Here is a 13,632-nt window from a genome sequence, read left to right as displayed (position 1 = left end):
GAAATGCTTCGTGACGACGTCATACAGCCATCGAGGAGCCCCTGGGCAGCACCGGTCGTCCTAGTGAAAAAGAAAGACGGCACCCTTCGCTTTTGCGCCGATTACCGCCGCCTGAACAACATTACGAAGAAGGATGTCTACCCCCTCCCCCGCATCGACGATACACTGGACCGGCTGTGCAACGCTAAGTACTTCTAATCGATGGACCTGAAGAGCGGCTACTGGCAAATTGAAGTCGACGAAAGAGATCGCGAGAAGACTGCGTTCATCACGCCAGACGGACTCTTCGAGTTCAAGGTGATGTCATTCGGCCTCTGCTCTGCCCCAGCGACGTTCCAGCGAGTAATGGATACGGTGCTCGCAGGCTTGAAGTGGCAGATTTGCCTAGTCTACTTAGACGACGTTGTTGTCTTCTCCTCAAGCTTTGAAGACCACCTAAGAAGGCTTCGGATAGTGCTGGAAACGATCAAGTCTTCAGGCCTGACACTGAAACCAGAGAAGTGCCACTTCGCCTACGAGGAGCTGCTGTTCCTTGGTCACGTCGTAAGCAAGGATGGAGTTCGCCCAGACCCCCAGAAGACGGCTGCGATCGCAGAGTTTCTACAGCCTAATTACAAGAAGGCTATACGCAGATTCCTTGGATTGTGCGCTTATTACCGACGATTCGTCAAGAACTTTTCGCGCATCGCTGAACCTTTGACTCAACTTACCAAGGCTGACGTGCCTTTTAAATGGGAAAGGCCACAAGAAGAAGCTTTCAACGAGCTGAAGCGCCGCTTACAGTCCCCTCCTGTGCTCGGGCACATTGATGAAAACGCCGAAACCGAAGTTCATACCGATGCAAGCGGGGTGGGCTTGGAGCGGTCCTTGTTCAGAAAAATGGCAGACAGGAGAAAGTTATCGCGTACGCTAGCCGTTCACTGTCGAGAGCCGAAGCCAACTATTCGACGACAGAGAAAGAATGTCTCGCCATTATTTGGGCCACGTCCAAATTTCGCCCCTACCTATACGGACGACCATTCAAGGTTGTGAGCGATCACCATGCTCTGTGCTAGCTGGCCAATTTGAAAGATCCCTCCGGCCGCCTTGCTCGTTGGAGCCTGCGTCTTCAAGAATTCGACATAACTGTAGTCTACAAATCTGGCCGCAAGCATTCCGATGCAGACTGCTTGTCACGAGCTCCTGTCGACGCAGCACCCAAAGAGGAAGACGACGACGCTTTCTTAGGACCGGTAAGCGCCAGCAGTTTCGCGCAGCAGCAGCACTCGGATCCTGACTTGCAAAGCCTAGTTGATTATCTGAAAGGCAAGACCGCATCGCCTCCCCGAGGTTTCAAGCGGCAACTGTCGTCCTTCGTCTTTCACAATAATGTCCTCCTGAAGAAGAACTTCGCGCCGAACAGGGCAGTGCATCTTCTTGTCGTGCCCAAAAATCTCAGGCAAGAAATTATGCAGGCATGTCATGATCAGCCGACTGCAGGACATCTCGGGATTGCTCGCACGTTGCACCGCATCCAGGAGAAGTACTATTGACCACGGCTAGCTACCGACGTTTCCCATTACGTGAAAACGTGCCGTGAGTGTCAGCGACGCAAAACGCCTCCGACTAGACCAGCCGGACTCCTGAACCCCATACCACCGCCAACTAAGCCCTTTCAGCAAATAGGGATGGACCTCCTCGGCCCCTTTCCGACCTCTTCATCAGGAAACAAGTAGATCATCGTGGCCACCGACTACATGACCCGCTACGCCGAAGCAAAAGCGTTGCCTAGTGGTACCGCAACAGAAGTCGCAAAATTTTTTGTCGAACAAATTCTCCTGCGACACGGCGCCCCGGAAGTGCTCATCACAGACAGAGGAACGGCGTTTACAGCGGAGCTGACGCAAGCCATTTTAAACTACAGCCAGACAAGCCATCGGAGGACCACTGCCTATCATCCACAAACCAACGGACTCACAGAGCGTCTGAACAATACCATCGCAGACATGCTGTCCATGTACATCGACGCCGAACACAAGACGTGGGACTCCATTCTGCCCTACGTGATCTTCGCTTATAATACTGCCGTCCAGGAGACAACCAGGTTTACCCCATTCCAGCTGGTATACGGCAGGAAGCCCACGACAACACTCGACTCAATGCTCCCGCACGTTTCCGACGAAGACAACCTCGACGTCGCCGCCTACCTTCATCGCGCTGAGGAAGCCCGAAGACTTGCGCGGCTTCGCATTCAAGACCAGCAGCACACCGACGCCCGACGCAACAATCTGCACCGACGAGACACGCATTACAAGCCAGGTGATCGGGTTTGGATATGGACGCCAGTTCGCCGCCGTGGATTGAGCGAAAAGTTGCTGCGACGCTACTTTGGCCCGTACAGCTAGCGTTCTCCGTCAGATCGGTGGCCTCGACTATGAAGTCATCCCCGACGCCACGACAGCATCTCAGCGACGCCGCCCACGCCCGGAAGTCGTACATGTCGTACGCCTGAAGCCATATTATGAACGCTAAAGGACTCGAAGTTTCATTTTCCGTGTTTATTTTCATTTTAAAGCATCGAGACGATGCTTTAAAATGAAAATAAACACGACAATAAACACGACAATAAATAAACACGAAATAAACGTGACAATATTATACAAAGGGAGAAAACAACAGCAAGAAAAGTACACTTAAATTATTGTTATACAGTTCTAGTTGGCACAGTGGAACAAAGAAAAAAAGAAAAAAAAATTCAGTCAGAGATTATAAGTTACAAAAAAAATTGCAGGAGGGCAAAAGTAACAAATCGACAACATTCTGCAGTCAGGGTACAGTTGACAGCTTTGAAATAAAACTTTCCATGGACGGGCACTTGACCACGTCATCAGGTAAGGCGTTCCGTTCACGGACTGCTTGGGGGAAAAATGAGTACTTCAAAGTGTTGCTGTTTGCCCGGAATTCGATTAAATGTTTGGAGTGTTGTGTTCTAGTGCTGCGGTGAGTTGAGCGGGAGATGTAACTCTCACTGTTGATCTTAAAGGCTGCAGACAAGAGAAGATACATATATTTGATGCGTGTATGCTTGGCGCGACTACTAATAGTGCTGAGACCAGCCTGGGTGAGAAGTTCGGATGGTGACTCGTGGCGGCGATATTTGTTATAGATGAACCTAACTGCCTTGCGTTGTATGTTTTCTAATTTGGCAATTAAATTATTTGGGTGTGGGAACCAGCATATTATGCTGTATTCTAAAATTGGTCGCACAAGGGATGTATAAGCAAGCAATTTTGTGTCGGGTGAGGCGAAATTGATGGAGCGCCTTAATGAGCAAAGAGCGGAAAATGCTTTGGATGTTACGTATGCTATATGCTTGGCCCATTTTAAGTCCGAAGAAATGATTATGCCAAGGTACTTATATTTATCGACAAATGTTACTATGTTATCTCCAATTTTATACGGGAAAGTGAGTGTTCTTTTTTTCCTTGACACGGTCATCCCAACTGTTTTTTCTAGATTTAGTGTCATCTGCCATTCCTGGCACCACTTTGATATTACTTCGAGATCGGCGTTTAATGTTGTGGTGATACACATGAATCCCCTGCCCCATTGCAACGGCCGCGCGTAATTATCACGCGATGCTATGCGCGCGCCGTTCGGGAGGTTTTGCGAGGGAGGGCACTCAAGCCACCCCCGCTTCCTTTCGCTCCCCGCAACGACGTCGCCGCGGAGACTTGCCCTCCTTCCCCTCTTACAACGGAGAGACCTCCCCTCCACAGCCCGGGAGGAGACGCGTTTTTCCCCGAGGCTCGCTTGTCTTCTGCCGGGAGCCGTGCACACGCACGGATCAGAGATCTGCCACGGAGACCGCTACCCTTATCGCCCGGCCACCGTGTGTGACTTGACCGCCGCTGGCCGTGAGCGAGGAACCACGCGAGGTGAGCGGAACCTTCTTCCCCCACATTTTTGCGTGCGTTCTGCCCTTTGTGTTTTTCACCCTCGTACGCGAGCGGAACACTCTCCCTCGTTACGGCGGTTGTATTGTTGCTGCTGCATTGTATTGCTCGGGAGCAATAAACGCTCATCCGAGTAGCATACTCGTGTTTGTCCCCTCTGGCCCGAACCCGCCGTGGTTGCGACTCACCGCACCGCGGGTTGGGGGTCACAGCTCTGACTGCTAGGGCTGGCACGCTGGTGCTAGAGAGCGACAACTGCTTCTAGCCCTTTGAGCGTTACTACAATAACCCCCATATTCTTGGCGCCCAACGTGGGGCCAGAGGTGTGACAAACCGAGTGTCTGTGTGAGCGACTGCCGACACACAGATTAGCCATGGCGGCGAGCGGGATTGACTTCCAGTCCCTGCTGTGGTTGTCCAATACGGCTTCTCAGCAGCAACATCTTGGCACGGCAGTAACAACTACTGCAGGTGTATTTCCAGAGGCTGACGCAAGCCCCTGTGATCTTATATCGTTTGAGCCGAGCGGTGATTCACACGATACACCGGCTCAGACGAGCGGCGACGCTAGGCACTTCTCGCCAAGCGCTATGCCGCCAGGTAGGGAGTGCATGGCGCGACACGTGCAACCTTGCTCATCCCACCCGGCCCCTCAGCCAGAACTACCTGGCCAGGCCCAAGAGGCTGTGTTGCACAACACCTTGCGCCTTATAGAGAGCCTCACGGGTATCGTGCAGAACAACCTGCAAACACCCGCTCCAGCGGCGAGTCCGAGGCTAAGGGTGGACCTTCCCAGTTACGGCGGCTATCACGATCTTGTCAGTGCTGTTGGGTTTGGGATGCCCCCCCCCCCCCCCCCTGCCTGTGTGGATTAAGGCAGCTCGCGCTTCCCTCCTGCCTAAGTGGATTAAGGCAGCGACCTTCCAGGACCGTGGGACCATGGTCGCAGCGGCGAAGGTCAAAGATCGCCGAAGGCCGAAGATGCGGCGACGATGGCGGCGTTCCGTGGCCGAGTCGATCCTCGGGTCAACGAACAGAGTGGTGGTGTGCTGAGTGAAAGACAGCAGTGTTTGATCACTGAGCCTCTAACCTCTCCCACCAACCGAGCTGCGAGAGACCCCCACGGCCCGACGCCGCCCCAGCCGTGGGTGGTACCTCCGGAGTCCACGTCTGCTCATGCTATTGGACGTCATCCTTCGAACTATATTCCCCAGACAAGGATCTGGGGAATCCGTGTGTTATTTAACGAGGTGTTGTTTTGGGGACAGCAGGGCACTCCTGTTGACTCCTGAAGAAGTTCTCCCTTACACTGAGAGACCCTCTCAGTTACCCTTTTTGTAAATAATGTAAATATTCTTGCATAAAGTTCCCTCTTCCTTGTTTTTTCTTCGTAACCCCGTCTCCCGCCTTCCTCGTCCCTTCTCCGGCCCGACCACGCTCACCCGATCCTAATAACTGGTTGCCAGCGGTGAGATAGAATCTGCACCCAACAACTCGATCGCTCGATGAGATGTCCAAGTCAAGTCACCGGCTCCAACGGACCCCGGCAGCTACGTGATTGAAGGCATCAGCTACGCTTCCGAAGACCGAGAAATGGACGCGTCAGGTCACCGGCTCCAACGGACCCCGGCAGCTACGGGACTGACGGCGTCAGCTGTATCTCGGCAGGGTGAGTGCCCGATGTTTGCCATTCGTTTCGCCAGACCACACTAGCACAGGCAGATGTTAGTAGTGGGATTTTGGATTTCTGGGAAATGAAAATTTGGCAGTTTTGTGTTTTGTTCGCCTCAAGCTCAGACTTGTGTTTTAGGGGGAATTAGCGGCACGAGGTGCGTTCCGCGATGGAGAAGTTCAAGGTAGAGGACCTCCTTGAAATTTTGGAAGAACTGGGCATATCATTAGGCCCCTCTAAAACGAGAGAGGCGATTTTGGATGTTATGCGGGCGGAGGAGGTGACAGTCGAGGAGGCAGACGAGACGTGGGAGACGATTGTTGAACGGAAAGCGGAGAAAGAAACGCGAAGGCTTCTCTAGGAGAAAGAGAAGCGAGAGGCGCAGGAAAAGCGAAAGCTCCGCGAGGAGAAAGAGAAGAGGGAACTGCTTCAGCAGCAGGAAAGACGAAGGCTCCGAGAGGAGCAAGAAATAGAGTGGCAGGAGCAGTGTCGTAGGAGACGCGCTGAGCTCGAGGAACTGCGTGAGCGAGAGCAGCAGGAGCTCATGCGTAAGACTCAGCTTCTCAGATGGCGAAGGGCCCGAGATCGTCTGAGGAGTTACCGAAGAGGCGAGAGCTTCAAGACGTTCCTCGAAAATTTTGAGCAGGTATGCACAGAAGAGGAGCTCGACCAGGGCGAATGGTCTATGATGTTGGTGGCCATCCTCCCTGGTGACGTTGGCGGCGTATTAGCGCGCCTGTCCGACGAGGAAGTAGACCACTACGAGATAGCAAAGAGTGCCCTCTTTCGCTTCTTCGGCATTCGTGCAGAGGCCCACTCAGACCGTAGTGATGGCAGCGGGCAGCGCTCCCATCAGAGTGTCAGCTATACCAGCCAGAAAACCCCGCTTGGTCAGTTATGGACACAATAGTTGCTCACAAGAGCAGTGATAGGACAGCATCATGCTCAGAAATAACTGCCAGCTTGGCAGGAGCAGGGACCGATAGTGTAGGTCTAAAGGCCGACAAAAAGAGTAACAACGCCGCCAGTCATAGCAAAAGCACCAAGAATGTTTTGGTAGCAACTGCAGACACTCAGGAAGGGAGTGACATGGCTGATGAGACACATGCCGCTATGGCAAATGAGGCGATAATCTGCGGCACAGGGCGTGGCTGCGAGTCACCTGACAGCAACTTTGAAGCGCCAGGCAAGAGCGCAGCATTAGCTTTAAAAAGCGATGCCACACGGATGGTTGCTGCGACCCAGAAAGGTGAAGGCGCGGCGCCGAAATATGGACCGCAGGAGTGCGAACCCTTGTGCTCAGCAGAGGTCACCGGGGCGAGCGATTGTGCAAGTGAAGCGTCGCTTGGCACTCTGAGCAAGGTGCCAGTGGCTTTGCTTCGAGAGAAAAATGGCGAAAACATTGAGCCTTTGGAAACTGAGGGGTCGACTAAGGCGAGGGCCGGCAGCTTGGCACCTGTTGGCCGCACGCGAACTGTTGACAGGCAGCGAAAGTCAACAAACGAGGTTTCCGGAAGACGGCCACGCGTGAAGGCAGCTAATCTCTCTGCGAGAAAGCGAAAAGCGCGGTTCAAACTTCTGCATTTGAGGACTCCGCGTAATTCCTCGAAATTGCCACCGCGGCGCTCAAAAGTTCGCAAGCGTTGCAGAAAAACCCATGCGACTGATCATGCGCCCTCTAGATGTAAACCACCTGCTCCATCGAGAGACAGCAGAAGGGATTACAAGGCATCTGATGCGGGCGGCGAGCTAGGGAGAAGGGTGCGCTGCCGCAGCAAAAAAGAGCGCCACAGAGGACCCGCGAGTCGGAGGGGGACGCAGCATGCAGAGAACCAAGAGAGGAGGAAGCGCCGTTCTAGCACAGGCGAAACTAATCAGCCTCGCGACTTTTTGGAAACCTCATCTGTTAGCCCCGCCGTCCGACCGCGACCGCGCAGGGCGCGGCTGAAGAACAGGAAGCAGTGGATTTTTTTAATCACAAGACTGTTTCCAGGTGCATTTCACTAAGCACTTTTTGTATTTACTGTTTGCTTTTCCTTCTATTCATTTAATCAACTGTAAAAAGAAAAATGAAAGCAAACCTTTTGTGCTTGAGTGGAATTTTGCATTTTTTGTTACTTTCATTGTAATGTAACTTTGACGACGCTTGTATTTTACGTAACCTTTGTATAGCGCAGTTCTTTGTAGCGGGAACGAGTTCGTTTGTGAGGTTTGGTCGAACCCGCGATTATCCTGTCATGTTTGTTATTTGACGGCATCACTCATTTGAGGTTTGATGCGAATTGCCGTGCAGCAGGCATTTGTATATAAGTTTAGCTGCGCTGCGAGTTGTGAGAGTGCCCGCTGAGGCACGAAGGTACAGCGAAGTAACTCACGGGCGAATCTGGCGTAGTCCCTCGCGTGGGCGCTACGAGATTACTTCGACATTTAACCTTTTTAAGTTTGTTTTGTGGGTCTGGTTTACCCACAGTATTGGTTGTGTGCTAATGTCCGCTGACATAGAAGCACGAACGAGGCCAATTTTGGCCATTGTAGCTTAGGCAGATGGCATGAGCTCCCAGAGAGGCTACCTTTTTAGCCGAATTTAGCTTTGCAGTAGGGTTACCTGCAGTATCTGTTACACGCTAGTGTCCGCTGACGCAGAGGCGCGAGCGAAGCCTCTCTTGGACATTGTAGCGTAGCTCGTGTGAGCTCTTAGAGGTACTACTTTGTGTAGCCGTATGAAGTTGCGCAGAATGTTTATTCTGCGAGGTTTGTTGTGCAAGTTTCGCACATTTATGTCGTGTCTGCTGCCATGCAGAACGAAAGGAAGACGACATGGGCAATTGTCGTACTTGAGAATAGCAAGTAGCTTGGGGCTAAATGAAAGGCTCTGTCTCACCTCTCGGTTGATTCCTCCCTGCCCGGGTGACATCGAGAATCGTTTCAATTTGTCCGACCGATTCTAGACCCATTCTAATTTTCCCTCTGTTTCTTGAAGTGTCATGCATTATGACAACACTTTGAATAGGTCCCAACACCTGAACCGCGCATCGGCTACGCACTTCGTGTTCGTTCAGGAAAATTTTGTTTATTTAAGATTTTACTTAGAGGGATGGCTAGGCATAAGCAGTTTTGCTTAGGTTTTGGTCTGGCGGGGCGAGTGGGCTACAGACGGCACTTGCTTTTGTTGTGTGCGGCTTGGCGTTTGTGGTTCCGTTTGGCTCGCCTTGCAGAGAAATTCCGAGAGCGGGACATCACAGCCGATGAAGAGAGGCCTGGAGAAGAGTGGAACGAGAGCCCCCTCTTGCACGTCCTGTCAGCCGAGCTGCGTAGGAGCGGCTCATCTTCCGGACGCATTGTCTGGTGGCGGGGGTGCTGTTGGGTTTGGGATGCCCCCCCCCCCCCCCTGCCTGTGTGGATTAAGGCAGCTCGCGCTTCCCTCCTGCCTAAGTGGATTAAGGCAGCAACCTTCCAGGACCGTGGGACCATGGTCGCAGCGGCGAAGGTCAAAGATCGCCGAAGGCCGAAGATGCGGCGACGATGGCGGCGTTCCGTGGCCGAGTCGACCCTCGGGTCAACGAACAGAGTGGTGGTGTGCTGAGTGAAAGACAGCAGTGTTTGATCACTGAGCCTCTAACCTCTCCCACCAACCGAGTTGCGAGAGACCCCCACAGCCCGACGCCGCCCCAGCCGTGGGTGGTACCTCCGGAGTCCACGTCTGCTCATGCTATTGGACGTCATCATTCGAACTATATTCCCCAGACAGGGATCTGGGGAATCCGTGTGTTATTTAACGAGGTGTTGTTTTGGGGACAGCAGGGCACTCCTGTTGACTCCTGAAGAAGTTCTCCCTTACACTGAGAGACCCTCTCAGTTACCCTTTTTGTAAATAATGTAAATATTCTTGCATAAAGTTCCCTCTTCCTTGTTTTTTCTTCGTAACCCCGTCTCCCGCCTTCCTCGTCCCTTCTCCGGCCCGACCACGCTCACCCGATCCTAATAGTGCCAACGAGTACCTTGAGCACATGCTGACCTCCCAGCAGGCGACAGGGCTTTCCGATGGCGAGATTCTGGCGCGTTTCGTGCCAGTCTCACTGACTGATCAGGCTGCCCGCTGGTTCCGCCTTACTGGCCATCGATCTCGCACGATGGAGGAGTTCCGAGCGAGGTTTCGCGATGAGTTCTTGCCCGCAGATTACGACCGTCGTCTGCGGCGCGAGTTGGAGCCGCGTACTCAGCATCCGGACGAATCGTTGCTTGAGTACGTGAGGGCGATGGACGAACTCTATCGTTTTGCAGACCCCTCAGCTTCGAACGGCGAGAAGGTAGAGCGTGTCACGCGACAAGCTCACCCTACCTTCGCAGCCTACCTACGAGGCGTACCGTTCAGGGACTTGGACGAACTCGCCTCGGCAGCCAAGCGCATACAGGCGGACATACTCGCCTCCCGCGCGTATCGGCCACCCCCGCCAGCGTCGCAGGCACTTGAGCCGCGATGCGCCTCGAACGGAGACACTTTTCGAAACCGTTCCCGGGGAGCCGAAATGGTTGCATTCAGTGACGGGAAACTGAGAAACGGTTGGGAACTGTCAGACCGAGCTCTCGACCCGTACACGTATGCTATGCGGTCAGCACACGCTGCGCGTGGCCAAGGTATGCAGAATCGGGACCGACATACCGACCCGAGGACGCTAGACCAAAGGGCATCTGCGACGGTTCACCCGGCAGGGAGGAACGGTCAACCGGCGCGAGGCGACAACTGCCCCGCCCGGCAATGGCCGAATACCCTCTGCTACCGGTGCAACCAACGAGGGCACTACGCCCGGGAGTGCAGACGCCCCGTGAACCGAGAGCACGCGCTTTCGGGAAACGAACGCAGCCGCCGGTGAGCAACCCTTCGCAGCCGGCGGCGTCAACAGCGGTGCTCAGTGAGTCACACGAACTCCTAGCCCCGCTGGCTTGTCGTTTGGAACCACCCAGCGACACGCCAGTACCGCTTATTGAGCTTACAGTGGCACAACGTAAGTTCATGGCATTGCTAGACAAAGGAGCGAGCGCATCCCTGTTTGGCGACGAGGTATGTGAGCATCTCCGTCGGAACGGACTCCGACTGCGAGCGAGCAACCTCACGTTCCGATTAGCCAGCGGCACTGCGCACGCGAGCGGTGCCGCGCGGCTTGTGGTGCGGTGGGAGAAAAGAGTGAGGCGCCAGCGCTTCGCTCACCTCCCCGGCCTGTCGGTTCCAATTATTCTTGGTAGAGACTTCCTCGCCAAGACGGGCATTGTTATTGACGTCTGCAACGGAGGATATAGGGAGCGAGCATGTGGCACCCTGAAACCTTTCGTTCAACCCCAAAAAGCGTCGAAAGCACATTCGCTTTCCGATGCTTCGCGCGCAGACGTACGCAACGACCGCCCGAAGAAGAGCCTCGAAACGCCTTCGGCCCGGCTGAGCTACCAGCCTGTCGACCGCGTCGAGAGGAAAAGCGCGGAAGGGAACCTCTCCCCTCCCACACGACCACCTGCCCCCCCTGCGGTTGCACTTCGCGCCGCGGCGGCATGCAGGCCTCCCCACCCGCTGCTGGACAACTCAGACAGCTTGTCGGGGGAGGAAAAAGCGCGTTTGTCTCTGCTCCTAAACGAGCACGACGCCGTATTCACGGAGCGGCCTGGCTGCACTACGCTGGTTAGGCACAAAATTGAGACAGGCGACGCTGTTCCATGGAAGTGCAATCCTCGGCCAGTCAGCTTGGCTAAGAGGAAAGCGCTCGATAATGCACTGGACGAGCTTCTCGATACAGGCGTTGTGGAACGATCAAACAGCCCCTGGGGGTTTCCAGTGGTGCTGGTGCCCAAAAAGGATGGAACAACCCGCCTTTGTGTGGACTATCGACGCCTGAACGAGGTGACACGGAAGGACGCATACCCACTTCCGAGCATTCCCTCGATAGTGTCCAATGTTGGTGGAGCGAAGTACTTCACTACGCTCGATGCTAGCAGAGGATACTTTCAGGTGGAGATGACCCCCAGTGATCGAGAGAAAACTGCCTTCTATTGTCACAGGGGACTTTTCCAGTTTACCCGAATGCCGTTCGGCCTGGTCGGAGCGCCCGCGACGTACCAGCGTCTGATGGACCGTGTCCTAGGCGATGCAAGGTGGCACCACGCTCTTGCTTACCTGGATGACATTGTCGTGTATGAGGAAACCTTTGATGAGCACTTACGCCATCTCAGGGATGTACTGGAAAGGCTGAGGTCTGCGGGAATCACTCTGAACCCGAACAAGACCCAGATAGCGGCGACCCGAATAACACTGTTGGGGTTTACGCTAGACAAAGGACGCCTTCTGCCGTGCGAAGACAAGCTGCGGGCTGTTTTGCAGTTCCCGTCGCCGGCAGATATAGGCGGACTAAGACGCTTTCTGGGGCTGGTGAACTTTTATCGACAGTTTATCCCAGATTGCACAGCTCTGCAAGCCCCCTTAACAACACTGTTAAGAAAAGGTGTGAAGTGGCATTGGGGACCCGAGCAAGAGGCGGCATTACGCCATCTCACTTGCGCGCTCGCGGAAACCACAGAGCTAAGGCTGCCTGACCTGAACAGGGAATTTGTGATCCACACGGACGCTTTTGACCTGGGCTTAGGAGCAGTCCTGCTTCAAGTGCACGGAGGTAGCCTGAGACCGGTGGCGTTCGCCAGCCGCTCATTAACTCCCGCAGAGAGAAACTATTCCGTGACAGAAAAAGAATGTCTCGCGATTATCTTCGCTCTGCGGAAGTTCGACTACTATGTCGATGGAGTCGCTTTCGTGATTGAGACTGATCACATGGCACTCACTTGGCTGAGACGCCTAGGCGAGCCGTCCGGACGCCTAGCGCGATGGGCGCTACTCCTCCAGCGTTACGACTTTACCGTGCGCTACAGGAGGGGCAAGAACAACGTGGTGGCGGACGCACTTTCGCGCGCGCCCGTTGACGGCTTGGGAAGTAACAACACTGCCCACTCCGCCGCGCCCGACAGCCAGAGCAGCGCGACTGCCGCGCAGCTCACACAACGCCCCGAGGGAAGGGACACCCCGCCTTCCCAGGGCGAAAGCGTAAACCACTTTGAAGGCATCAGTTCAGTGGTGAGCGTTTTCAGCAGAAAGGAGCTGTTGGAGGCACAGCGGGAGGATCCATTTTGTCGAAAAGTGTTCGACGGGCTCAGGGAGCCGGGCGGCGCGGCCGCGGCGCACATGGAGGCAACTGGTATTGTTGTCCGTGCGGGGCGCTCGAACACAGCTGGTAATGCTGTGAGCGCGATGGATTCCTACCTGCTCGACTCCGATGGCATCCTGCTGAGATATATCCCCTCCGAGAAGGATACACACGAGTCCTTCAAGGCGGTGATCCCACGCACGTTGAGAGGAGCACTTTTACGCTACTTTCATGACACGTGCATCGCTGGGCATGCGAGTGGCCCTAAGACTTACCTCAAGTTGTGCCGCCTCGCTACCTGGCCTGGCATGAAGCGGGATGTGATACGCTACGCCCGCTCGTGCGACGTGTGCCAAAAGGTCAAGCCACGTGGTGGACGCCCACCTGGGCTCATGCAGCCGATCAATAGCCAGGTTCCTTGGCAAATTGCGGCTTGTGACGTCATGGTACCTTACCCCAGGACCCTCCTCCGCCAGCAGGCAGCCGCACCGAGACGCAAGGCTCGACAACAGAGCCCGGCGCCTCGTTACAACTTGCGCCCACGGCAGAAACAACTCTGACCAACGCGCAGGGAGTAATTTCTCCTGCTTAATATGGACGGAACACCGCTTCCATATTTCGCACCACGGCTTCCGGAGCAAGCACACGCTTTCTCTTCGGAAAAGACCGAGCGGGGTTAGACTAGCTCAAAAAAAAAGTGTAAATCTGGAAAGTAACTAGAAAGAAGAGACAGCCTTGTAGCCGCAGGCCAGCCTTCACAGCGTGCCCGGAGGAGAGCCAGCGGACGCCGCAACGACCGTTGCTGCTTCGAACACCAAGAGCCAGGCCGTTTGGAGGGCGGCCGCAT

The 13,632-nt window shown here is 54.5% G+C and overlaps 2 protein-coding genes across 2 annotated transcripts in view; one reads left to right on the top strand and one right to left on the bottom strand.

The window, feature by feature from the left end:
- LOC149349147 (cubilin-like) overlaps window positions 1–13,632 on the bottom strand; it is a 704,018-nt gene that overhangs the window by 169,162 nt on the left and 521,224 nt on the right. The gene's annotated exons all lie outside the window — the stretch shown is intronic.
- LOC149349151 (uncharacterized) lies at window positions 9,738–10,627 on the top strand. Its single transcript, XM_089576745.1, has one exon. The coding sequence runs from the start codon at window positions 9,738–9,740 to the stop codon at window positions 10,476–10,478; it is 741 nt and encodes a 246-aa protein (XP_089432871.1). The 3' UTR covers window positions 10,479–10,627.

Source organism: Amblyomma mixtum, chromosome 3 (assembly GCF_055824585.1).
Source record: "Amblyomma mixtum isolate Tamu chromosome 3, ASM5582458v1, whole genome shotgun sequence".
Lineage (NCBI taxonomy): Eukaryota > Metazoa > Arthropoda > Arachnida > Ixodida > Ixodidae > Amblyomma > Amblyomma mixtum.
Note: the sequence above shows the minus strand (reverse complement) of the source record. Positions and strands in the feature narration are given on the sequence as shown.

Coding starts and splice junctions, on each gene's coding strand:
- LOC149349151 (XM_089576745.1), top strand. CDS start 9,738: ATGGAGGAGTTCCGAGCGAGGTTTCGCGATGAGTTCTTGCCCGCAGAT.